The following is a 26,609-nucleotide window of genomic DNA, read 5'->3' as shown; positions in this document are numbered from 1 at the left end:
AGCAAGAATCAAAATTCTAAAACTATTTGAAACACTAAATCCACAACTGAGAACCAAACAGAAACCCAAAACTCGAATACAGTGTATTAACCAAGAATCCAACAGCAAAGCCCTTGGACCATGAAAGGACAATACAATTACGCATTTCAACATACAAACTTGATTCTGGTGGTGCAAGGCAACAAACAGGCAATTACTTTTTTTCTCTTTGTGATTTCTCGTGAATTCCCCATGAGGTGTAGAACAAACTGTATGCACTAATGTGAGATGTGACTGGAGGTTTGTGTTGAATCATCTCCTTGTTTACTCACTCACTGTTCTGTATATAATGGACACACATTGGTTCACTCAGCAGCGACAAGTAAATTGAGATGTATTAACCATGATTAGTTTATATCATTACTGTTTGCAATTTGGTGGTCGCGTTGAGCTTTTGTAAAGCACAGTGTATTGTACTGAGGTATTTTAGGCAGATGACACTGACCTGCTTTTTCTGTGTATACATTAACCAATTACTATAAATATAAAGAATCATATTAGAAGGTTGTTGACCAGCATATGTTCAGCCTTTACTGAAAGCCTTGTTTTTCTCAAACTCACAAATGTCAGTCCCACAGTAAGAAAAGGGCAGGGGATCATTAACGTAATAACTAAGATTCATAATCTACATTACATTTTAAGAAATCCCACCATTCTTCCATGAGATTGTGAGATGTTTTGTGCTGAAATTATCAAACCATTGTAATTTCACAGCCCCTTGCATGAGCAGCAAGCTTTGTTTCAGCAGAAGATGCAGCTGTTCAGGACCGCTGGGCAAAAATAAATATTGGTAGCAATATAAGTGATAAACAAGCAGTTACAGTAAACTAGTCAATAAACCATAAAAACAACAGACAAAACAATCAACATGAAGCTGGTGAAATGACATCAGTATTGCATGTCATATTATGTGAGGGGTGCCTCCATTCTTTTCCTGTCATCGGCTTATTGCTTGTTGGCCTGATGACGGATCCAGTACTGTAAATGTCACTCTGGAATTCACTAAGACATAAAAGGTTTAGGGGCAAATTCACTGTTCATTCAGGCAGCCTGACACAAGTCCAACAATAAAGAGGACCAGAAGTGAGACTGATTTTGTGGGCGGCAATAAAAGCAACGAAAACAATTCATTCATTACTTAGGTGTTGTGTAATCTTTGAGTCAGTAAATCAAGACCAGCAAACATTGTTTACATCTATGTTGAATGAACACATTTGTAATAAAAGTTAAAATATTACGAGTTTTGATGATTGCTGATCTGACTTGGAGACAGGTACATAGTTGTTAAATGGGTCCAGTAAAGGTTTGTTCTTTCATTTCACTGTGTTATTATGTCATGATGTGTTTTCTGCATTGAAACACTCTTCTACATGTTGTGTTTTAGTGCAGAAACTTCCAAATCTCCCAGGAAGCAGGAAGCTGTAGTAAACAGTCTAAATCTGTCAGTAGACACAATAAAATGTCAAAAGGGGCTTTCTTTCAAATGACATGAACCGAGATTTGCTATTTATTAAGGACTTTCTTTGGATTTGTGAGGTCACTCAGAGAGTAGGAGGCTATAGAGACAGTTTCATATTGAAACATATTATTTAAAAGCTCAGATATTATTGAAAATCCTCAATCTTAGTCACATAGAAAAATAAATGTTTATAACAGGTTTGTTAAAAATTGAGTGCTTTCACAAAATCGTCTGTGCCTATGTTAGCATGTGTCATAGGTTTTTACTCCGGTTTGTTATAAATCATGGGGAAATAACAAACTCTGGGCTTGCTTGCTGGTTTCGACTGTAAACATATTGAAAGCTGGCACAAAATAGTGTCTGTTGGCAACCTAACTCCAGAAATATTGATGACTGCTGTAAATCATCCTTTCAAAAATCCATGAGTCAAACCTTGGCAAAGACACATAGGGAGATCAAGTATGAGAACAACTGCAGGAAACAGTTGTTCTCATACTGTGTCTTGTGTGCGTGTTAAATACTGCATGTGACCACTCATGCAATTCTGCGCTCATGTCTATGATTCCTGCAAGGAGAGCGATACCTCGCTGGATGAGCGGGCAGAGCTTTCGGCTGCTGGATGCTGTTTTGTAAGGATGATAAATGACTGAGCTTTGGTGTGCAGAGCTGTGAAACCCCATGTAGCCTTGGAGCAAGATCTTCTTGTATTTAGTGTTTTGGAGGAAGAATATATCGGAAAATTAGTGTTTGCCTCATCGGCTACACGGCAGCACAAGTAAAACACAATGTCACTGTGCTGAACAAGCTAAAAACATCGTCCCTTATTAATGATACGGCACCCCTGGTGTCGTTGCCCACCTCTCAATTTTAAATACACGTAGACGTTGAGGCCTATCAGGAGGGGCTATGCGCTTACCTGCTACTCTCTGGCAGGTAGCTCCATGCGCTCCTGGGTTTTAAATGCACCTTAGAACACACATGCATCAACACTACAATGAGCGGGTGGAGGGAGGTTTGGAGTCTTCACACACCCCCATTCTCTGCGGCCTGCTGGAGCGGGGGGGCTGGGAGGAGGAGTTGGCCATCCAACTGGGATCTGGAGTGTGGGGCCTCCCTGCTGCTGCGGAGTCGGGGCGGTCTGCCTCTCCCCACTGCAGGGAAAAGGGTAACACCACCTGGGTCTGGGTGCAGTTCCCCCTCCAGGGGCAAGGGTACCTAGACCCGGTTTGTAGAGTACGCTTGGGGAGTGTGATCGTGTGTACAGCGTCTCTTTATGTCTGTCTCCACGTTGGTTGAGTGTGGAGTAAGTGCATATGAGAGCATGAGGGTGGGAATGGATGTTTGTATCTGTGTGTGCCTGTATGTCTGTGTCTATATGTCAGGTTGGGTATCAGACGCCACCTCTCTGGGGACATCTCAGGCCCTCCAAGGTATGGAGGCCTATCTCCCCCCACCACCACTTCCCCTGCCGGTGGCAGACGCCCTCAGACATCAGTGCGTTGGTGGTTCTTGGTGTCCGGGGATGGGCGTCCAGGCTCACTCCTTGGTGGCTGCTTGTCGGGGCCTGGAGCCTGGGGCTTGCTCGGGCCACTTCGGGGATGGGGTGTCCTCGGCCTCTCGGCCTGGGGCTCGGTCACTCTGGTGCAGCTGGCTGCCGGCGGAGCTCACGGGCACGTCACTGCAACCCCCCCTGGCTTCTGCTCCGCGGCTGCTGAGTGAGCCCTCATCTGAGACTCTCCTCAGCTCTTTCTGGGACAGTGGCGCGGCTGCCCCTCTGTTGGTCTTCCTTGGTCTCTTGAGTTCTGGGGGCCTCTGGATGTCTGGAGTTTCTCCTCCATACCTGCTTCATGCCCTGGAGGACGGGGCTGTGGCTCCTCACACCCTCTAGCAGATCGTTACATGAAGGAACCTTTTAAATACAAGCGCGCTCACGCTCACAGGTGTACACACGGGGACTCACACACACATACACCCTTTTGGGCTCCTTCCTCAAAGCACACTGTGCACTGTCGATCTTACGTGCTGCACAATAATGTTTATTATTTAGTATTTACTGTTATATTCCCATAAATCATCATGATGTTGTTTATTGTATTGCTCTCGTTTTATTCTGCTTGTTTTCTTTTTTCTTTCTCAACAGGTGATCCAGGTGATTGATATATGTATTTTTTTTCTCAGCTTATTCTGTTGGTTTTTGTTTTTTGCCCTTTATCCCCGTCCCTCTTCTCCGCAGTTTTTCCCCCTCTTCCTTTCTCCCCTTTCTTTTCCTCATTCAAGTCTGTCCCGTATCTAGCAAGTGAAAATAAAAAATAAATAAAATAAACAAATCAAATAGACCATCCCAGGCTGGGATGGTCAATTTGGTAAAGTAAATAAAGTAAATCCGTTGGGCATCTTTCTTTGCCTTTAGACAATAATTCTGATGGCAAAAGAACCAAACGGGACAGGCAAAAAAAACCCAACATTTTAATGATACGGCAGTAGCTCGCCAGGTTTAGATATGTACATCGTGTTGGACGTTACTGTAAAAGATTTGTTACACTTCTTTATAGCTGTGCTGTCTTGCATTAGTAGGCAGCTTTAATAAATCAATATTTAGCAATCAATAGTTAAGCATCAGTGAGATGGACTGCACTGCCCTAGTTTTTTAATGTTTTTGCTTTTGCAACTTTTTGCAATTTTCTTTCATTTTTCCTCAGTACATTTTGAATGCCTACCTGTTTATTCCTCATCTCAGCATTTTGTGCTTACTGTACAAAGTACTTCTTTGTCAGCAATGTTCTGTTTTCTTTCCCTTTTTCAGATGTTGTTTACCTACATAACCACCTCTTCAACTCTTCTGTCTATTCATATCCCTCCTCTTCCCATTTTTTTTTCTTCAGATGTCAGATTACAGTGAATGAGAAGGTTTACAAGCACATAAATATTTATATCATTACAAATGCATCTTCTGGCTCCTCTGTCTGTTTGCTTTACTGGAGAGTCAGCTAAATCTCTATAGCTAGAGAGTGCATGGCCCCGAGTCCTATGAATAATTGAAAAAAGGTACTTGAAGCTACGTAAGTTACACACAGTTCAAAGCTGTCAGAGTTTCATAGATGACTTTTAGATCTGTTGTGTTACTTTATTAAGAGTATTTGATTCTGGTCATATATTATGCATTATACTGAGATATTCCCATAGTTTAAACATGATAACATAACAGTTCAGTAAAAACTTACTTAAAAGTTGGGGAATAGTGTCAAAAAATGTATCCACACAGAGATTAAACAAGAAAAGACCGAAGGGATTGCTGACAAATCGATGTGTTAGAAGCTATTCTGACAGATGTGGTGAAAAGTATTGCACTCAACACAGGTTAATTGACATCCTTGAATTGCCTTATCCAATCATGGCAAGCATGACAGCAGGCTAGTAAGGGCTTAAGTTTCTCCACACATTGATGTTGACGTGTGCACAGGCGCAGGAGCAATACTCTGAATACTGTACTGTGTGTATAGGAACCTTGCAGAATAGAGGCCTTTCTTGACCTTTCCAAAAAAACAGAGTTGCTATGTGTGCTCTAAATGTAAGTTACTAATGTTTAGCAGTTTTATTTACTAGCTTACTGCTACCAATAGTGACCAAACCCAGTATCAAGATTAATTCCAAAGCTAAACAGCATTTCTTTTTGATTTTCAGGTGTTATTAAATTCAGAGTGGATTACTATACTACACACCAGCGTAGCCAACACAAGCTTTAGGTGTGCGACACCTGCTCAGACTGGCCAGACAAACTGCACATCCCCAAAAAATAAAAGTCACAAATCTGATTACTGATATTGGTCCATAAAATCACAGAAAGTGCAAAAGACTGATTTAGCAGCTTTAGTTGATGAAGCAATGGACACATGCCTCTTAAACTACCTCTTGTAAAATTATAAAGTAATATTTAATATTTTTAGGCTTTCTCTCATTCCCTTTCATTCTACAACTACCTGCACTTGATTACAAACTTACATTTCTATAAATGTTCGTAAAAATCAAGCTGAGCGTCACTTCGGGCAAGTCATGTAGTCATGTATCATATACTGCATGGGACATAGGTAGTTACAACAAGTGAAGGATGTCAGACCTTAGTCTATACATATTCCATATATATACTAGAGTATATGTAATATATTATCCATCCTTAGACTCTACATATATTTGTTGGGTCTTACAGACTATCGGTCCAAAGGAGGGCTGGCAGGTGTACAGCTCAGCCCAGGATGCTGATGGGCGCTGCATCTGCACAGTGGTGGCACCAGAACAAAGCCTGTGCTCTAGAGACGCCAAGAGCAGACAGCTCCGCCAGCTACTAGAGAAGGTAAACACACGATTTTACCACACACCTGCACACACACGTTGTTTTATAAAGGATAGGAATAAAGACGTAACAAGTCTCTATAAGCTTTATTTTCCTTTCATCTCCCGATACAAGGTATTTTATTGTGAAATTTAACTGAAGTGGGGTGCTGCTAGGCCTTTCCAGGATTTTTTTTTCTCTTTTCAACAATAGCCCATTACAAATTTCAGGCACACACAGGCTCACCAGGAAAACCCATCAAAGTGCCTTTCAGTTAGCTGCGCTGGCTGGAAAGAAGGAAAGAACAGAAGACGTCATATATTTACTTTACAACCATATCATGGACTGTAGCTAGCGTCTCAGTTTGTGCATTGGAACCCCCGTTCCAGTTTTAACGTGGCTTCTTTTATTCTAGGTGCAGAACATGTCTCAGTCCATTGAGGTGCTGAACCTGCGCACTCAGAGGGATTTCCAGTATGTCATGAAGATGGAAAACCAGATGAAGGGTCTGAGAACCAAGTTCAGACAGATTGAGGATGACAGGAAATCCATCATAGCCAGAAATTTCCAGGTGTTTTATTTTTACCTGGTTAATGTTCAGTGGATCTTTGTGTTTTGTTTTCATTTATGTGAATTAGTTGTTTTTATGCCTTTCTGTACCATGAATCTGTTAAAGTGTAAACAGGCTCAGTATCTTTTCTCATGCAAGTCTTTACATAAGTTCAATCTAACAGTTCTTTTAACTTAATATATTTCAAAGAAGAGAAAACCAAGAAATACTAAGTCATGAAAGGGTTTACTAGTTGAGTTAATTGACACTGTGAATAGAAAGCCACTGTTGTCCGAGGCTTAATTTAGTGCAGTTGGCTAATAACTACCCTACAGATTCCCTTGAATTTTCACCATAATAATAAAAATGTATAGCATATTTACCACAAACCCTTCAGAAATCATTCAGAAAGGGTTCAAATCTTAGATTTCTTTTCGCTGCTGTCACTGCCCCGTGTGGATTGTACTGGACAGCTGGTAGGGGAGTAGGATTATTTCTGGTGTGGCAAATTGTCTGACACCAAATGAACTGAAAGATTCGCAACAAGCAGCTGGAAAATCAGAAATTGAGCTGTTGGTTGACCACCAACAAATTCCAATGTCATTGTATCATTGCAAATAGGAAATTGGTCCATTTCCTTGTGTTTAATAGTACTAGATGTCAGTGCTAGCATTACTTTATTCTTTCATGTAAGGCTGACTGTTCTACTACAGTACAATAAAACTCTACCATGGACATTTCCTGACATACAGTAATTTCGTTTCTTCCTAACTTTTGCACCTATCCGCGATCTCCCACCTCTTCCCCTTTGTTTCTCATCTCTGCTGCTGTCATTTCTGTAGGAGCTTAAGGACAAGATGGACGAGCTGAAGCCGTTGATCCCTGTGTTGGAGCAGTATAAGATGGATGCTGCACTCATCTCTCAGTTCAAGGATGAGATCAGAAACCTGTCTGCGGTGTTGACAGGCATACAGGAGGAACTTGGGGCGTATGACTATGATGAGCTTTATCAGCGAGTCCTGCGACTAGACAGTCGGCTCCGCAGCTGTATGGGCAAGCTGAGTGAGTAGTGTGCACTGCATTTTGCTGATAGTACAAAAAGTTTGAATTCTTCTTGTTATCACAATAAACTAAAATAAGAAGCCACATGTGTACTGAGAAAACTGTGCTCATCTAAAATTAATACTACTGTGTGTGGTAAAAACAATGGCATTAGTATGTTGTAACAAGTTCACATAGGAGTATTGATGTTATAGGTGTTGCCATCATGGTGTACTTGTGAGTAATCCTGCTAAAGAAATTAACCACCTAGGGAAATGCACAGTGCTGTGCTTAAGTCTAGAGCCATCGCTCATTTCTGTGTATGTTGCTAGGACAACAGGAAAATAGTGCAGCAACTTATTCAAACATGTGGAAAACAAAAGTAACTAGTTCTATTTGGTATGACCACCTTCATTTTTCATCACAGTCTGAACTGTCTTAGACAAGTTTTATTGTAACTTCTTTAAGTAGTCTTCTTGAACTAATACTGTTACTGTTTATGAGAAAGACCCGAGATGCAAGCACAGGCTGTGATGCGAGTGAACTTTATTCCAAAAGGTGAAAATGCAAGCAGAAGCAGAGAATGTCCAGGACAGAACTAAGAGCACAGCCCATTCTCACTCCTGACGCATAATATACCAACGATTTGTCACATTCCGAGGCGTTCCATGGAAATGCGAAAGGTGACCTTCTGTGTTCCTATGCTACGCGCTGGATTGTGGATGAAATCGAACAGAATGACACTCCCGCAGTAAAACACGTTCCAGCCGTGTAACCCTAACCATAACCTTATCCCTAATCTTAACCACCACATTAATCGTGTTAGATAGTGTTTTCCAAAGTGATTTAAGTAACAGAAACGTAAATGTGTAGATTCATTTCTCTCATGTTTCCTCATTTTTCCGAACTCGTAAAATAGGGACCTGTTGGGTGACCGTAAGCGCAATATACCGATGATTTGTCACCTAGCGTAAAATGTTACGCTTTGGGAGTGAGAACGTGTTGACAGACTGACAGAAATCAGAGACAAGATACTGACAGGGAACAGAGGGAACATACGGGCAGGGATGACTAGACTAGACTAAAGAGAAGAAGCTCAGAACCAAAACCGAAGAACTAGGAAAATTTTACCAGAATACATAACCAGAATAAACAAGAACATAAGATAATGTTAATTAATACAAAACACACAGTTACATTGTGTGTTTTCTTATGCAGACATGCTTTTACAGCAGTTTTAGAATCACTGTCATGTTGAAAAATGAAGCCTTTACCATTTAGATGTTTTCCAGATGGATCAAAATCCAGCATCACTTGCCTGCATCAATGATTGCATCAGTTCTGAAAAAATCCCCAAGACCACTGAAATGCAGCCCAAATGACAGAGCCCCCACGGTGTTTTACAGATAGCTGTACCTCTCTTCTGATCTCCTCCATATATATTGACAACATATTGAACCAAAAATGTGGATTCATCACTCCATCACCTGTTGCGTGAGATTTTCAGTCCAGTTTTTGTGTAACGTGGCATACTGCGTTTTCCTTCATTAAGAAAGGCAGTCACTCTTCCACTGAGACCATTGGTGATGAGGCTTCACCAAACAGTAGATGGATCAGCTGAACTGCCAGACGCAACTTGAGGGTTGTATCCTGAAACCCTAGAAAATCAGTGAGGTGCAGGAAATGGACTGAAAATGAGTGAAAAAAAACAGCCAATGTCCAAAGAAAACCTCCAGAAGGCTTTAAGAGAATCTGGATTAAATTGTTCAAGATCACTTAAAAATGACACAAACATCTGGCTCTTTGGAAGCAAAATATATAAAAAATGAGCAGTGGCTTTACACTTGCACACAGTTTCACAAAGTACTTTAATATAATATAATTAATATAACCAAAGCTTCAAAATCTTTGAATGTCCAACTTCAGATACTTTTACTATTCTTTGCTTATTTCTTGTTACATCTCAGAGTGACAAATGTTGCTCTGAGATATAACAACTGTGAGAAATAAAAAACCTTGTGAATGTCAGTGTGTTTCATCTAGAATTCATGCTGGTGAAAGACATTTTTTAAGGACTGCTGTAATGTTTGGCCTTTAACATTAAATGTTCTAAAATCTCTGAGGGAAGTGAGAGTAATGTGCCATGCCTAATTTCTTCCTAATGGGCCAAAAAGGAAGCACTTTGTGCCTTTAATATCTACAAGCACAGTTTCTCCCGGGAAGTTAAGCTATTAATTAGTACAGTAGGCAACATTCAAATTACATGGTGACTTTCAGGGATCTGTTTTCTTAGTGGGGGGCAAAGTGAACAAGCAGAAGATGGATTTCTTAATATGATGGCAATTTTAATGACACTTGTTCCGTACTTGAAGATCAACCATCCATTACTAATTGTGCTTAAATCAAGCCTGTTATAACTTACCAAAATAACAGGTGGAGGAGGTCTGCATAGAGAAAGAGATGTGTACATTTTTAATCTTCAGATACTCAAAAGAACTGTGCACTAGACATAAGTTGAGTTTCCTTTAGCTACAAACCTCTTCAACCTGAGCCTGAGGTTGGGAAGAGTCCCACAGCTCTGGAAAACCTCCTGTGTTGTACCAGTGCCAAAGACTTCACGCCCCAAGGACCTCAACAGCTACAGGCCGGTGGCTCTGACATCCCACCTGATGAAGACCCTGGAGCGGTTGGTCCTGGCTCAGCTTCGGCGCCTAACAAGCTCATCACTGGACCCACTTCAGTTTGCCTACCAGCCTGGCATTGGAGCGGATGATGCCGTCATTCACCTCCTACATCGTTCCCTCGCTCACCTGGAGACCGCTGGAAGCACTGTGAGAATCATGTTCTTTGATTTCTCCAGTGCCTTCAACACTATTCTTCCCTCGGTTCTGAAGGACAAGCTGGAGAACTCTGGAGTGGACCATCACCTCACTACCTGGATCCTGGACTACCTCACCGACCGACCACAGTATGTGAGGACTCAGGGCTGTGTGTCGGACAGGGTCGTCTGCAGTACGGGGGCCCCACAGGGAACGGTTCTGGCTCCGTTCCTCTTCACCATCTACACTGCAGACTTCTCCCACAATTCCACCCAGTGCTTCCTGCAGAAGTTCTCTGATGACTCTGCAATAGTCGGCCTCATCACTGATGGGGACGACAAGGAGTACAGAGGACTGACTCAAGACTTTGTGGACTGGTGCCAGCTGAACTACCTCCAGATCAACGCCAGTAAAACCAAGGAGCTGGTGGTAGACTTCCGCAGGCACAAGCATTCTCCACTGCAACCACTGAACATCCAGGGTATGGACATTGAGGCTGTGGACAGCTACAGGTACCTTGGTGTTCATCTGAACAACAGACTGGACTGGACTCATAACTCAGACGCCCTCTACAGGAAAGGGCAGAGCAGGCTGTACCTGCTGCGGAGACTCAGGTCGTTTGGGGTGGAGGGCCCACTCCTGAAGTCCTTCTATGACTCTGTGGTGGCTTCTGCTATCTTTTATGGTGTGGTCTGCTGGGGCGGCAGCATCTCTGCTGGGGACAAGAAGAGACTGAACAGGGTGATCCGAAGGGCCAGCTCTGTTCTAGGATGCCCTCTGGACCCAGTGGAGGTGGTGAGTGACAGGAGAATGGCGGCTAAGCTGTCATCCCTGTTGGACAACGTCTCCCACCCCATGCAGCAGACTGTGACAGCACTGAGCAGCTCCTTCAGTGGGAGACTGCGGCACCCACGGTGTGGGACGGAGAGATTTCGCAGGTCTTTCCTCCCCACTGCTGTCAGACTCCACAACAAAGACTTTAACTGAACAAACACACACATCCACACATGTGCAATAACACTAAGTGCAATAATCTTTTCTGGCATCGTTGTATTTTTACTCAGTTGTATATAGCATTCGTATTCTATTTTTATCTTATTGTATATTTTTATTCTATTTTATTCTACTGTATATAGTATATTATTTTATTCTATTCTGTACAGCTGTGTACTGTATTTATTCTTATTGTATTCTAATTTTTGCGTCATAACTTTTGCACTGTCCACTTCCTGCTGTGACAAAACAAATTTCCCACGTGTGGGACTAATAAAGGTTATCTTATCTTATCTTAAAACATCAGTTGTGTAATTCTGTTTTAAGTTAAATTAAGCATCTTGCTTCCACTGCTACCTTAGTATGCACGGAGGGCACACTCTGTGGTGGAACAGGCATGAAATTGGCTTCAGAAATCTAGTTAGAGACAAAAAGCACCACAGCACATCTTATCGCTGCATTTCTTTATTAACAGCGTGTGGGAAATTAATGAAAATCACTGGACCTGTTACAATAAAGACATCTGGAACCCGGTTTGGGGCATGGATGACTGATCCTCTCGCATCAACCAGAAACAACAGGGTGAGTTATGAGAGCATGAGGGTGCGATGCATTTAATATCAGCGATGTGCTCTGTTGTTAAAGTGGGCAGAATATCACAGCAATTTAAGAAGAGGCTTGCATTTATAGATGGGGTTTTGATTTATTTATTTATTTTTGGGAGGGGTGATTTTAAAAAGATGTACGATGTGGGGTTTTTTCATAATATCAAGAATGATTCAGATTTGATTTTGTATTGCTGATGGCTGATTCTAACCATCTGTCCTCTCCATCATCTCTTGTTAGGTTTGGTATATGGACAGCTACAGCAATAGCAAGATTGTACGTGAATACAAGACAATGGAAGACTTTGTAGCAGGGGTGGTTTCTCGAACCTACAGCCTCCCCTTTAAATGGGAGGGAACAAATCACATGGTCTACAATGGATCGCTTTATTACAACAAGTACCAGAGCAACATCATTGTCAAGTATAACTTCGAGACGGGCAGCGTGCTGGCCCAGCGAGCTTTGGAATTTGCCGGCTTCTACAACATGTACCCATATACGTGGGGGGGATACTCTGACATCGACGTCATGGCTGATGAACTGGGAATGTGGGTTGTGTACGCAACCAATCAAAATGCTGGAAATGTTGTCATCTCTCAGATCGACCCTGACACTCTGCAGGTCCTAAAGACTTGGACCACCGAATATTCCAAAAGGAACGCAGGTGAATCTTTCATGATCTGCGGGACACTTTATATTACTAATTCTCACCTGTCGGGAGCAAAGGTTTACTACGCTTACTCTACCAAGACTTCAACCTATGAATACATAGACATTCCTTTCCACAACCAGTACTTTCACATCTCCATGCTCGACTACAATGCCAGAGAGAGGGCGCTGTACGCTTGGAATAATGGGCATCAGGTAATATTTAATGTGACCCTTTTTCATGTCATAAAAACTGATGATGATTCTTAAGTGTGATACTTTTCAACTACAACTACAGCGCCATCGTTTGTGATACAAGGACCTCCTTATTGACCATGTTTTCTTCTATTTGAAATGGACTGTGGTTTCTTTACTTCGCATTACTTGAACTTTTCTAATTTTTGCCTCTGGATTCTTGGCTGACTTGAGCATGGACTTTAATGCTTTACTGAAAAACATGCTATACGGTTTATACACATTTCCGTTGCTGCTGATCAGACTAGTATGCCTTATTTGCTAAGTGTCAGGTCTGCCAGCACAAGACGCTTTTGCATGAATGTTAACATTTTGTCCACAGTGATTTGCTATGAAATGACTGTGTTTTGTTGCAAAATTGTTACTTGCTTTACAGTGTTTGCTTTCTTTGTCTTATTAAAATTCTATTTAAAAGTATTTAAACCTTGAAAGTAACGTATTAATGATTGTAAAATGTAGTTTCCATTCTTTTAAAGATGGCCCTGTAAAATATTATTGTTATGTATGTCTCTGTGGAAGAACATTTGTATTTTTTATAAAACCAAAACCATGAGACTATATCGGCGCATTTTCATTAAAACGAATTATTGTACATTTCATTCAAATTATTTTGTCTGCTAAAAATGAATATCGCCCCTGATCTGATGAAGAAGCAGTCAGCACCCTAGTCTAGTCATTCGGCTTATTCCAGTCAGGAAACGATGCATCCCACAGTGGAAGCCATTTGCCTTGTTTGGTTTGTGTCCATCATAGGCATGCAGTATTCATATTAGCATATGAGCACTCATCTAAAAGAGTTTGAGGTATGCTGCAGATGACTCTCCCTTTTGAAACCCAACCTGTATCATCTTAAACAGGACAATTTGATCAAATGACTTCTCCTAAAAGGTGATGGAAAAATAGAAGTATAGTACTGCACACAAGTCTTAAGCCGTACCTCATTTCTTTATACTGTATTTTTTAAATATACATGGAAATACAGAGTATAAGGCAAAAACAGTTTGTACAATTCTTAAAACCTTGAAATTCAACGACCATCTTTATTCTTTATATTCTGAACTTTCTTAGTCTGCTTTCTTGTTATTTCTTTAAGTAGTCTTCAGAAACAGTTCTCCAAGCTTCTTGAAGGACATTCAAAGCTTTCCTTTGGATGTTGGTTCCCTTCTGTTCCTTTCTATGTCAAAATGATCCCACACTACTTCAATAAAGTTGAGATCCAGGCTATGGGGAGGCCAATCCATGACTCTATTGTGTGTTTTTCTAACCAGGTATGTTTTGTTATCAGCAGTGTGTTTGGGATCATTGTCATGACTAGAAGAATAGAATTTTCAAGTATCTGCGCTTTATTTGAGTAGTTTTTCTCTGACAACTTTTTACTTTCACTCCCTAAATTTTTAAACAAATATCTGTACTTTCTACTCCTTATATTTTCAAAATGAGCTAGTTACTTTTGGTTTAACAAAGTATCAAAATAGATTGATACATATATACCATCAAAACAGTGTACATCACTGTCACAACAGCGTTTGTTTTCATTCAAAGGCTTTATGATTTTTCCTATAATGGTGGGCCAGTCTCTAGTAAAAATGCCTGGGCCAACTTTGTCCCACTCCAGCCCTGTAAGCAGCTCATCTGCAGTCTGGTGTTACCTACATCTTCCTATTCAGAAGGCAGAATTTTTGAGTTCTGAGTACAATCGAAAGCACCACGACTGCAGTTTTCATGTTGGATGTAAAAAGCGCACATGACGCTATGACGTAGGCTAGAATCATGGCGGCGGTCAATGGCGGTCTAGGCGTGGGATTTCTCTTGTGGAAATATGCAGATTATTTTTTCCTTTCTATTGGTAGGTGGCACAGTGAACTTGTGGCAAGTAAGCAAGCTAGAAGACTGCCAATCTTGCTGGGTATCCAGTTAAAGAAGCAACACATTAACAAGAGAAGTCTGAGTAAAACCAAAGTTACTTTCCCTAGTAACTAGTTACTTTGAAAGTAACAAGTAACTTGAAGTAACTGAGTTACTTTTGATAGAACTAGTAATGTAACTCAGTTACTAATTTAAAAGTAACTTACCCAACACTAACTGTTTTACTTCTCTCCTAACCTCCCTCCATATATATTGAAGTCTAATAAGGGTTTGGCAAACACTAAATGGATCAGCTGACAGGCTGCATGCATCTCTTAGCTCCTGTATCAGGCCTTTGCTGGATTTCTTTTCAATTTCTTAAGGACTTGACTTTCAGATTGTCAGGGGGCCGAGTGGCCTGTACTGAACAGGACTCAGGTGCAGAAACCCAGAGCAGAGACAGCAGATGATGTAACAATTTATTAGGCTTAAGTGCAAAAAAAGAAAACGTAGCAAAGACAAAAAAAAAAAAACAATAAGACGTGGAGTTTGACGAGGCGTGGCCTTGGGAACGTGGCTAGGGTGAGGGAATGAGGCCTGAGATGCAGAGTGGAGCTGAGCAGGGAACAGTCACGCTTAAGAGAGAAGATAGAGGAGTTAGGGAGGTAGTGGAGGCAGCTCTGAAGTGGCCAGTTGTAAGAGTAGCAATTCTTACTTGCAGTAGGGGACATGGAGTGTTGAGAGGGGGGTGATGAGAATCCAAGGGAAGCTGAGTGGCGTGGAAAGGCTGGCCTGAGATCCGGGGCTTCAGATGGAGTGTGATGGCAGGAGGGCAGGCAGGTGAGGCACAGAGAGATTTTCAAAATGATTGCTTGGTATCCTGAGTCCAGAGGTGGAGCATGAGCCAAGGTGAATACAGCAACTGCAGCACAAGAGAGTCTTGTTAACAAGATAGATCACAGCAAGAACTTGAAGTATAAGGCCTGTTACCAACATGTGTTGATGACAAACTGGCAGTGAATGAACATCTATGGTCGTGTCCAAATTCATGGGCTGCATTCTCCTGAGGACCCGGCCTTCGCGGTCTACGTGGGCCGGGTCCTCAGAAGATCGGGTAGGCCGGAAGTAAACGGCCGTGAAATTGGACGGTCTAGCCTTCTGATTAGCGTCACCGCTGTCTCGGTGGAGTTTAATAAACTCGGCCGTCTGCTCCTTGCTGTCTAAAATATAACAGGACACTGGAGTAAACTCTCGGCCATCTCACACTTCTGTTTAATCAGTTTTCTGTTTGACGTTTAGTCAGCTGTGTAAAAACCAAGGAGGAACCCACCCGGGGGATTAATAAAGTTTTATTTTATCTAATCTAATAACTTTAATCTCAGCCAAACCGATTTACTCACGAACAAACAAAACACTGAAAAAAGCCCAACAATAACATTTTTAGGTTGTCTAAGTGACTTATATATTACGTTTGTCACGGCCGGGCGGGTTACACACAGTAATTCGGCGTGCCCGTGTGGCGTGCTGGCTAGACCCAAGCGCGGCGAAGGCTAGCGGTGGGTTTGGAGCAGGCACGCAGTTATTCTAGTAACGATCAGTGCACGAAGCGTGGCTTCGGAACGGTCGTTACCGACAGAGAGCGAGCGGAGCCGGGAAGAGAAAAAGGATTGAAGGGATAATCACTCACGGTTGCTGAATCAGGCGGAGACTGACGTCGGCAGAGTTTCGGAGCTCCTGACACGAAGAGAATGATGTCTGAGCGGCGAACAGGTGGGTGGCGTCTCTCTTTTAACCCCGGCCCCGTGATCAGCTGATCACAGCTGATCACTGGCTGACAACGTTTAACCCGAGCAGCGAAAGTCCGCGGTGATCTGAAAATGATGTGCCGGGAGTTGTGCCATTCTCGGCCGCATCAGTAACCCTCGAGCTCCCGGCTAGCTATCGAGCTGGTGGGTAGCAGACGTCTCCGAAAACGTCGAAGCACTTTAGCAAAGATGCGATATCTTGATAAACCGAGCAGATATTTGATGTTTACACAGCTACTTTCTCGCCTGAAAATATGTTAAAAGTTTATTTCGTGACCCAGAAAGATTAATAAGAGTAATTTTTAAAACTTAGTAGCGGCCGCCATTAGCCGGAAACTGGAGCTTGGCTGGGCCGCGCTATGAATTCTGGGATATGGTGGGCCACGAAGGACACACCCGACCCATCCTTCAAATTCGGAAAAAGGAGCACGCATTTGTCGGCTGCATTTGGAGGGGTCTACGAATTTGGACAGCCTTCGGCGCGTCGCTGTGACGTAATCGGTCTACAAATGCGGCCTCAGGAGAATGCAGCCCATGAATTTGGACACGACAAATGTGTGGTTTAAATCCCTCTGGCTTGATTGCCTGCAATCCGGTTGTTCAGTGATGACGCGACGAATCCTACTTCCGGGTCTAAAGTAGTCTGCGTTTAATATGGCTTTTGTGTTGTTAACATGTTTAATGTTATGTATTTTCTTCTATTTGATCTCAAAAAGCTCCTAAAACAGTCAGTGATCACTGTTGACCTCCCTCGGCTTTTATTACCGCTAATCATTTATTTAAGCTCAGTTTTTAAAACCTTAGGGTGTAACTACAGCCCAGCCCATGCAGCAGCATATGAATGACTAACCTCGTATTGTGGATGGATTATCTCAGTTGTTCTCCTGGCTGAAGTTTGGTCCTTTTACAGCATCCTGCCAAGCGATTACATTTGTTCCTGACCACCGAGAACACTCACGGTAACTTTTATCGAGTGGAAAAAAAAGTTAGCTTGTTTATATTATGCTAACGTAGCTGTGTCGCTAGCGGTCACGCAGCACATCATTATATACCAGCTAGCCCAACTTCAGTAACCCTACAAACGTTACTGCTGTTTAGTTTTCTGTCTTCATTTATGCTGGAAGTGATAACAGAGCTGTACGTTTTAATTTGTTTCCAAAACCCCGCAGTCAGGACATGCTATATTGTATTTAGATAGAAGCTAGCGAGCTAACTCCCTGCTAACTTCTAACTCTGTTAAATGTCATAAATCCCGTTTTCATGGATGCCTGGATGTTAAACTCAATTGTTACACCTGGTAGAGCAGAACGCTGATCATTTTATTAAAGATGAAAGACTTTAGACAGTTTTTCAACTCTCAGTAATGCCACAGTGATCGTTTGATATATGGACCTGCAGCGGAGTTTAGACCCAGACACGGCTAGTGACGTCAGACTGAACAACCGGATAGGCTCCAGGTGTGCAGGAGCTGGAGTTGGCCCTGCCCAGGGGCGGATCCCAGGTCAGTTCAGGAGCCTTATGGAAATTCCAGCCACCCACTGCAGACCATGACACAGATACTGTTCAGTTGCTGTAGATAGTTTTTTAAGCCTGCCACTTCTTCTTTTTTTTTTTTGACCTTTTACAGTTCTTTATTGACAGATACTGTAAAGAAACAACAAGAAAGCAGAGGGAGAAAGAGAGAGGGGAAGATATGCGGCAAAGGGCCATGTGTTGGACTCAAACCCAGGTTGGCCACTCTCAGCCATATGGCATGTAGTTGAATTCAACCGGCGCCCCCTGCCACTTCTACTTTTGTCCTCGTTTCAGTTTCCTCAAATATTTTTAGAACACACTGTACACCATGTTGAGATACTATATGACAAGTTTTCAGCTAATAACTAACTACTACTTTATGCCTGTCAGACTTCATTATCTTTGCCATTTGTATTACTTAACTATAGAAATAGGAATAAATTAAGTAATTTTGCAACAGAACACTAGCAACAACCTGCCTGAAGAGGCAATTTAAAATTTGCTCTTTGCTAAGTTGTCTGTTACATGTGGAAACAAGACTGGTTTATTTCTTGTGTTTGTTGCCTTTTTGTGCGATTCATAAGTCAGTATTAAATGGCTTAACAAGCAAAAATAACTAAATAAAACAAACATTCCTCTGAAAATGGTCCGGTACAAGAGCTGGACTGACAATGAGTGACAAGCAGCCAAACCTACAAAAGACCTTCAGAAAGCCTGGAGAAGTATTGCTGAATACTTCTCCAACAAATGAAAAGAAAGTCTGGCTCCTTGGAAGCAAAATATGAAGAAATGAGGAGTGGGTCGAGACTTTAGCACAATACTTTGGATTTTAGTAGCGAGGGAAGGAATTGTTTGCACTTGAAGATAACCTAAACTAGAGTATTTCAGGTTGTGTTATAGCTTAAGTGCTTCTAATAGAATATATAAAGTAGCTAAATATGCTTAGCTATTTTACAGAGACACTTGCAGCATACCATTAGCTCGTGTGGATCCCACTTCAGGAAAGGAATTGATGGAAGCTGCAAGGTATTGTGGGGCTTAACGTAACATAAAAAGACTCCTTCTTTTCATTCATTATAATGAGGGGTAAAGATGAATAGATATGATGATGCTGGTAATGACAGCATCTCTCAGTAAGAGGGAAGAGGATATTCATGCACTCAACATTAGACTTTCTAATGGCTTAAGAGTTATCCTTTGGCATTTCAAGCAGCATAAAAAGGCAATGAGCTGCTGGGATGTTCACTATAATTTCCTTCTCCTTACCACTGTGTCTCTATCTTCAGTAACAAAGAATATGTTTACTTTACAGTCCCCAATGGTGAGTTTTGAATATGTCACAGTGTGGTCTATCTCTTTTTAATGGGTAAACAAACAGTCATGTTTTCATGCACACATAATGAAACAAGCCTGATGTCACGGCTGGCGGAGGGAGCCGTGTGGTGTGGAGGAAAAGGAGGACCCAAGATGCAGCAAACTGATGATACGAGTGATGTTTTATTTACAAAGGTGGTGGTGACAAAAACAGGCAACGAGGTATGAGTACTTTACAAACGGAAACCTAAACTGGGAGAAACTAAATAGCAAACCTGAGACCGTACAAAGGGGGTGCGGGGCAGAGGGACGCAGAGACAGGACACCATGGAACGCAGAGATACGCAGAAATACACGGATGAGTGCAGACGAGCCGACAACGAACACAGACCGACACCCACTAAATATACCCACACAAGGTAATCAGGTAATCACACACAGGAGGGAAGAACAGCTGAACCTAATACACCTGGGGACCGGAGGAGACAAGCTGAACACAATAACAACAGACACAGACCTTCAGAACAGAACAGGAAATCCAGAACACGAGCCTTCAAAATAAAACAGGAAACAGACTGATGTACAACACAACACGGGGACATGAACAGAGCACCAAGGACAGACACAGGTAGGGCTGACAATACACCAAACTTCAGGTTAACCCTAACTAATACAGATCAGAAAAAACGCAAAACGCTGGGTCAACGACCCAGGACCATGACACCTGAGGCAAAATACATTTGCACTGGCACACATAAACAAACACAGACACATGCTTGGGGGTGGACTGCAATCAGTTAATTTCATCAGCATCCATCAGAAATCACAGGCATCACTGTCATCTGCCTGACACGACCTACAAGAGCCACTGTGTAAGCAGTATGTTTGGACACTACAGGTAATCCATTGTCGCTGTATTGTACAGCTCTGCAATTCACTTCTTGGGTTTTAAAGTGCTGCAATTTAGCTCGAACGTGAGACACAAGAGTCACTCTATATATTACAGCTGGGTCATTAAGGTCTTGAACAATGAAACATGTTTTGTAATTTCACCCCTGTACACCACCAGAGTTAAATCAAACATCAAGATCTGCTTCAAGTGCAGACTTTCACATTTAATTCAAGTGATTTAACACTTTCCCACACCAGAGTAATATTTTGAGCTTATCAGTGACTCATAAATCATCATTGATGGTATATATTCAAAGAGCAGAAAGTTAGATTTCTAACACTACATCACCACCTGAAAACACTGATTGCTGGACTATTTCATCATTACCCAGGATAGTGTTAAAAAAAGCATTGCTTGAAGTCTTTTAGAATTACATTACACATTGTTATCAATAGTCCCCCATATTCAAAGCCTCACAATGAACTGAAAAAATGAACATTGTTATAAGTAAGAAGATTGATTTCAATATTTGGATGAAAATCTGTTGCTCTCTATAACTGTCTAAAGTCTAGAATTCATGGACATCACTGAATGCTATGTTTCTCTCCCAGAGATGCTCTGCTATCCCTTCACTTGAGCCACTTTCAGTTGTTGCTGTTTGAGGTGCTCACTGCATTCAGTTTTATCTCTAGTAACTAGAAACTCTGCTCTGTTAGGCTGAGATCAAGTGACTGAGTTGGCCATTGAAGAATATCCCATTTCTTTGCCTTGAGAAATTGGATATTCAAAAGCAACCCATGGCTAGTATATTGGGTTGCTTTTGCAGTGCATTATCCCTTTTCACAGTGAAGCAGCATCTAATCATTTTTGCAGGATTAATCTGAATCCAAACAGGGAGGATAGACCTATACACTTCAGATTTCATTCTGCTACTTGAATCAGCAGTGAACTGAATCAGTTGGCAGGAATACACACCCATGCCATTACACACTCAGCACTGCGCTGTTTGGCTGATGATGTGATGCGCTTTGGATTATGAGCATTTCTTTTCCTTCCTCAAACTTTCTTCTTCATTTTGGTTTCATCTCTCCAAAGAAAAGGTTGGTTTTTTTGCTGGAGGCAGTGGGGGGGCTGACTCTTTAGGAATTTGACTGTTTGTAGAAAAACATTAGCAGTGTGGTTGATTAATCGTTTCATGCTTTCATGTTCGGAAACATTAATCATCAATAATCACATACAGAGCAAGCACTAGTTTCTGCCTTCTATCTTGCCTGTTCTGTGTGCACAACCTCTAGTTGCTGCATGTAAATATCCATATAAGTATTTTGCAGAAAGCTTTATGATTCTGCGATAATTGTAGAAACCCTGAGCAAATTTAAAAAGCATGAATATTCAGTTTAACAATCATTAAATGAAGCTTTCTTTGTCACTACTCCTTCTGGTGCATACACAAGGCATTACCACCAGTTTTCCTAAATGCTGTTTAGGGGTGTTGCTATTCGAGGTGATAATGACCACATCACAGGCAGGGGATCTCGTTACGGTCAAGGACCGTCCAAGGATCAGCCAGGGATTAGGTGACTGGATTGGTGTAGTGAGGCAAATTTACAATATATGTCATGGATGGATATAACTGTATATGTACCTTGCAATATGTAACTCACAGTGTATGTATTTAACTACATTACAGAACTATGTGATTGGGTTTTTAATAGCTCTCACCACTGCCTTTCCTCATTTATTGACTGCCCGTCAGGGGTTTGAGGCGAGTGCCACTTAAAAAGAGTGAATGAATCATCATTGTCTACTCAAGTTTACCAATAACAGCAAAGAAAAAAAAGACCAAAAACTTCCCATCAGCGTTTTTTAATTGAATCAAAAATGGCTCATGCAGAGAACTCAATTAGTATTGATCTTCCCACTCTTCCTCGCTGTATACACCATGTGACTGCTTGGACAGCTAGCTGCTTATTCAGAGAGGTACAAACATCAGATCCAAATCTGTATGTTTTACCACACACATCTTTTTCTGTGCTCAGCGGCTGTTACAGGGTACAGGGCACAGAAAGGTCCAGAGGCTGTCATATCAAAGTATATCACAACAAGTCTTCTTTAGCTTCAGACTAGCAGACTGACCGGCGGCGTGTTACGTGTACGTAAGTAAGTAAGTAAGTAAGTAAGTAAGAAAGTAAGAAAGAAAGAAAGAAAGAAAGAAAGAAAGAAAGATTTGATTTTTAAAAACACATTTATTCACTCAATAGTGAACCATACAAACAGTCAGCTCAAACCAACACATTGCTAAATACAAGTTCAGAGTTATTTAAAGTAAACAGACTACCTTTACAATCCCAAAGATTTTGAAAAACATCCAGTCCATTCATATTGAAACAATATTTATACTCTAACATCACTCTTGCTCTCGACATACTTTTGAAGAGCTCAACACAATCAGTATTTCGTCCATTATCAATCTTGTACTTTCTACTCAAGTAGTTGTAGAAAGTAGTCCCTTTTTCTTCTTCCCTTAGTCATATGAAAAACCAAAAATAAAACACTGTTGTGTAAAACAATGAAAAATAGTTTCTCTCATTGAACAAAAAGGACATGCATCTGAAGACCCAGGCTTAATGATGGACACAAAAGCATTTACCGCAATGATACCATGTAAAATCCGCCACTGTAAATCACCAGCTTTCTTGGTCAATGGTGGCTTGTACAGCGACCCCCATACAGGGCCCACATCAAAACCAACCTTAAAATGTTCTCTCCAAGGCGTATCAGTTTTACCATTTAACTTTGTTTTGTTTATTGCCTTAACACAGCTTTTATACAACACCTTCCCAGTCACCGAATCCAGTGGTGTCCAGCGGTACTTCTCCTTCTCCAAATAAGGACCAGGGCTGTCAAAGTCCTTGAGCTGCTGTCTATAGCACAGGCCAAAGAAACTGTCCGTTTTATCAGGAATCAAGTCTTTTATCATCGTCTGAGAGTGCCTGCTTGAATCTTGTCAACATCAAGCCCACAATTCGGAGAGAGCGAACCTCAAGTTTTCTTGCCAAGGACACAGCATCTTCCATTTTGGCTCCAGCAAGTTCAAGCAAAAGCCTTACCGTTGTAACTCCCCTTCTCTTCAGTAGCTCTGACATCATTGCTGCATCATCCCAGGATGAACCCAAACGAGACCCTTTGAGAATAGGTTCCATTAAAGCCAATGCAAAGATGTAGACTTCCACCGTCGTTCTGTTTCCATCAGCCCCCAAGCCTTTAGCACACTAACATAGAAAGGTGACAAACACTTTACACCATACCTTGAGTGATCGCAAACAAAGTCTTACCAAACCCCAAATTGCCAACTTTAGAAAATAAGTGTTCTGTAACCTGCCTCCACAAAACATTTTGATCCCCATACAAAAAACTCTGTAAAAACTGTAACCTAAAAGCTGCTTTCCGACTTTCGAGATGAATCAAACCCTGCCCTCCTTCCTCCTTTGACAGGAACAAAACGCTTTGAGGTATCCAATGAAGCCTGTCCCGAAAAAAGTTCAAAATAATAGTTTGTAATTTGGCCAACAGGTTAGGTGGAGGTTCCAAAATTGATAGATGGTGCCGATAGATAGATTATTAATAATAAGTACGCGACCCCTGTAAGACATTCGTGGTAAAAGCCAATGCCATTTCTGTAACCTACCCTCTACCAGTTCAACAAACCCTTCCCCATTTTTCATGACCTCCATGTTATCCCCTAAATAAACACCCAAATATTTTAAACCAGTTTTTGTCCATTGTAGGTCATCAGGTAAATTGGGTCCTGCTCTTGTCCATTTACCTACTAACAAAGCTTTACTCTTACTCCAATTAACTTTAGAGGATGAAATTTTACCAAAACATTCAATGAGTCGTGTTAAAGCAAGTACATCTGACTCTCCCGTTATAGCCACAATAATATCATCCGCATATGCAGAAAGTTGAAAAGGTAAAGAAATGCCATTCAGTTTTATCCCATGCAGGTTATAATAAAGGTTCAATGCTTAAAGAGTACAACATACACAGACATTGCACAACCTTGTCGAACACCTCTCTTTACATTAAAGGGAGCACTTAAACTACCATTGACCTTCAAAACACTTTCAATGTCACAATAGAGGGTCTTAATCATGGCAATGAAACCAGAGGAGAAACCAAAAGCCTTCAAAACATTCCAAAGATATTGGAGCTCCACCCGATCAAAAGTCTTTTCTTGGTCGAGGGAAATCAGACCAAAGTTCAAGCCCGATAAATTAGAGACATCCAAATAATCCCGAATTAGTGCTACATTGTTTCCTATTGATCTGCCAGGAATACAATAGGATTGATCCGCATGCACAACTTGATCAATCACTTTCTATAACCTGCATGCCAGTGCTTTTGAGATGATCTTATAGTCAGCACACAAGAGGCTGACTGGTCTCCAGTTCTTTATTTCATAAAGATCCCCCTTCTTGGGAAGAAGAGTGAGCACAGCTCTGCGACAGCTTAAGGGGAGCTTTCACCTAGCCACACTGTCATTAAGAACCTCCAACAAATCACCAGCCAACACAGACCAGTATGATTTATAAAATTCCACAGGCAAGCCATCTATTCCTGGATCTTTACCATTTTCCATACTTGACAATGCATCCTGCAGTTTTTGCAGAGTTAAGGCAAGCTCCAAGATGATATTGTCTTGCTCTGAGACCTCTGGCAAGTTACTGAGAAACTCAGCACCTGCCACGAAGTCTTCTCTAAACTCGCTGACATACAGCTTTGAAAAGTAGTCAACAGCCCTTTTTCGTTTATGCAGTGGGTTCGGTCAGCTCCTTCCCATCCTCAGATCAAATACAATGAATAAGGCGATTCTGTCCATTCTTTTTCTCCAAGCTAAAGAAGAATTTCGAGGGAGCATCCATTTCAGCAAAATTTTGAAAACGTGAACGGACCAGGGCTCCCTGTGCTCTGAGCCCTAGCAGATCAGCCAAAACAGTGTTTTTAGTTTTAAGGGCCTGCAAATGGCCTCGGTCTCCTGTGGACTCACTCAACCGTTGAAGATCCACTATATCAGTCTAATTCTTCAATAGATTTCACCATCTCTCTTGTGACATTACATGTGTATTGAATACAGAAATGCTAAATCTTTATTTTACCAATGTCCCACCATTGCTGTAAGGAAGCAAACTGACATTTCATAGTTCTCCATTGATTCCAAAAAAAGAAAAAAACCTTTTCTAAAACACCCATCATTCAGCAAAAGGTGGCAAATTAGACAGAATGATCTTCTTCGCCAGGTTCATTAGAGGAAAGTAGGTGGTATACGTACTTCTCAAAACAACTCCCTTCTCAACTACGCTATTCACTTTGTCAACAGAATCCACAAACATAACAACCGCATGAATCATCCTAGAAGCTGCCTTTATACTTTCATACCCAACAACTTCCCCTACAGCCAAACCAAACTCCTCTACCGGTATTTTAATACCATGCCGCTGGGAGAGCCCTCCGTCGCATGATTTCTTCCGGCCATCGCACCGAGCTAAGCGCTGCCGAAAAGAACACCAAACAAAAAACAAGGGGAAAAGGATTTTGCAACAGGACGAAAAAGTGAATTACCACTGTGAAAAAAGCAAAGTTCAAACGCTCACACTCATTCTCCGTCCCCCACCTGCACCAGACGCTCACACATGAGCACCTAACAGAGAGAGAGAAAGAAAGAAAGACAGACAGATGTTTTATGTTGCTCCTTTTCATCGATTCAAATGTAGCTTAGCAATCCTGCTGCATGCTGTTTTATTTAAGCTAAATTAATGGAAGTTGCCTGAGAAAAGTCATTTTGTTCACATAGTTAAATGAATATATAGGTGGTGTCTGTCAATAACCCCACTGGGCTAATAATTAATTTTAAATTCACCTCATCATGGAGTACGCCTACAAACCCGGGTGCTTTGACATTTCCTCTATGATTGTCCTGTAATGGTTCTGTGAAGGTGTCTATTCACATGTTTCAGTTTTGTGCTTCGCTTTGTATTCTGTGTCATCTGCCCACATTCGATTGCTCCGGGCTGTTTGATTTATGCCAATTCCCTTAGAAGCCAGGATATAAAAGTTGGTGTGAGCCACAGTTTTGCCTGACTATAGTTTCCATGAAGTCAAGGAATGATGGTGGGCCTCCTGCCAGGAATAGTTTATGTTCACATAACAGGATGCAACCTCTATGTAGGCTGGCACATCAACAGGAGAGGCTAAACCATCTTAGATAAATTCTAATTGCATCGCAAAATCCCACCTGTTATCTTCTCAAAGCCCAGAAGTAATATAGATTTTATGAGAGACATCCACAACTACTTCAGCCAAGTGAGTTTAGTCACAGTGCCGTGGAAATCGCATGCTAATTTTTGTCTCGTGGATTCTTTCTCTGTCTTGGCATGCCTTGAGATGGAGTGATGATACCATTCCCCAAAGGTGGCAGAAAGTAAATAGGTAAAACAGCTA

The 26,609-nt window shown here is 41.6% G+C and overlaps 1 protein-coding gene and 2 long non-coding RNA genes across 3 annotated transcripts in view; 2 read left to right on the top strand and 1 right to left on the bottom strand.

The window, feature by feature from the left end:
* olfm3a (olfactomedin 3a) overlaps positions 1-13,423 on the top strand; it is a 32,469-nt gene extending 19,046 nt beyond the window's left edge. The window contains exons 2-6 of the mRNA XM_080865313.1: positions 5,703-5,846; positions 6,241-6,396; positions 7,218-7,437; positions 11,704-11,810; positions 12,075-13,423. Of these exons, the coding sequence (XP_080721439.1) occupies positions 5,703-5,846; positions 6,241-6,396; positions 7,218-7,437; positions 11,704-11,810; positions 12,075-12,752 (1,305 nt within the window). The 3' untranslated portion in view covers positions 12,753-13,423. The remainder of the gene's footprint in view (positions 1-5,702; positions 5,847-6,240; positions 6,397-7,217; positions 7,438-11,703; positions 11,811-12,074) is intronic.
* A 1,632-nt stretch (positions 13,424-15,055) lies between these two features.
* LOC308385856 lies at positions 15,056-16,821 on the bottom strand. Its single transcript, XR_013969657.1, has 3 exons — positions 16,270-16,821; positions 15,298-15,504; positions 15,056-15,217 (listed from the first exon to the last, which is right to left on the bottom strand). It is a non-coding gene; the product is annotated as an uncharacterized lncRNA (long non-coding RNA).
* LOC308385857 lies at positions 15,630-18,434 on the top strand. Its single transcript, XR_013969658.1, has 3 exons — positions 15,630-16,352; positions 17,760-17,888; positions 18,029-18,434. It is a non-coding gene; the product is annotated as an uncharacterized lncRNA (long non-coding RNA).
* Positions 18,435-26,609: the final 8,175 nt, after the last annotated feature.

Source organism: Rhamphochromis sp. 'chilingali' (genome assembly GCF_963969265.1).
Source record: "Rhamphochromis sp. 'chilingali' genome assembly, chromosome: 18".
Lineage (NCBI taxonomy): Eukaryota > Metazoa > Chordata > Actinopteri > Cichliformes > Cichlidae > Rhamphochromis > Rhamphochromis sp. 'chilingali'.
Note: the sequence above shows the minus strand (reverse complement) of the source record. Positions and strands in the feature narration are given on the sequence as shown.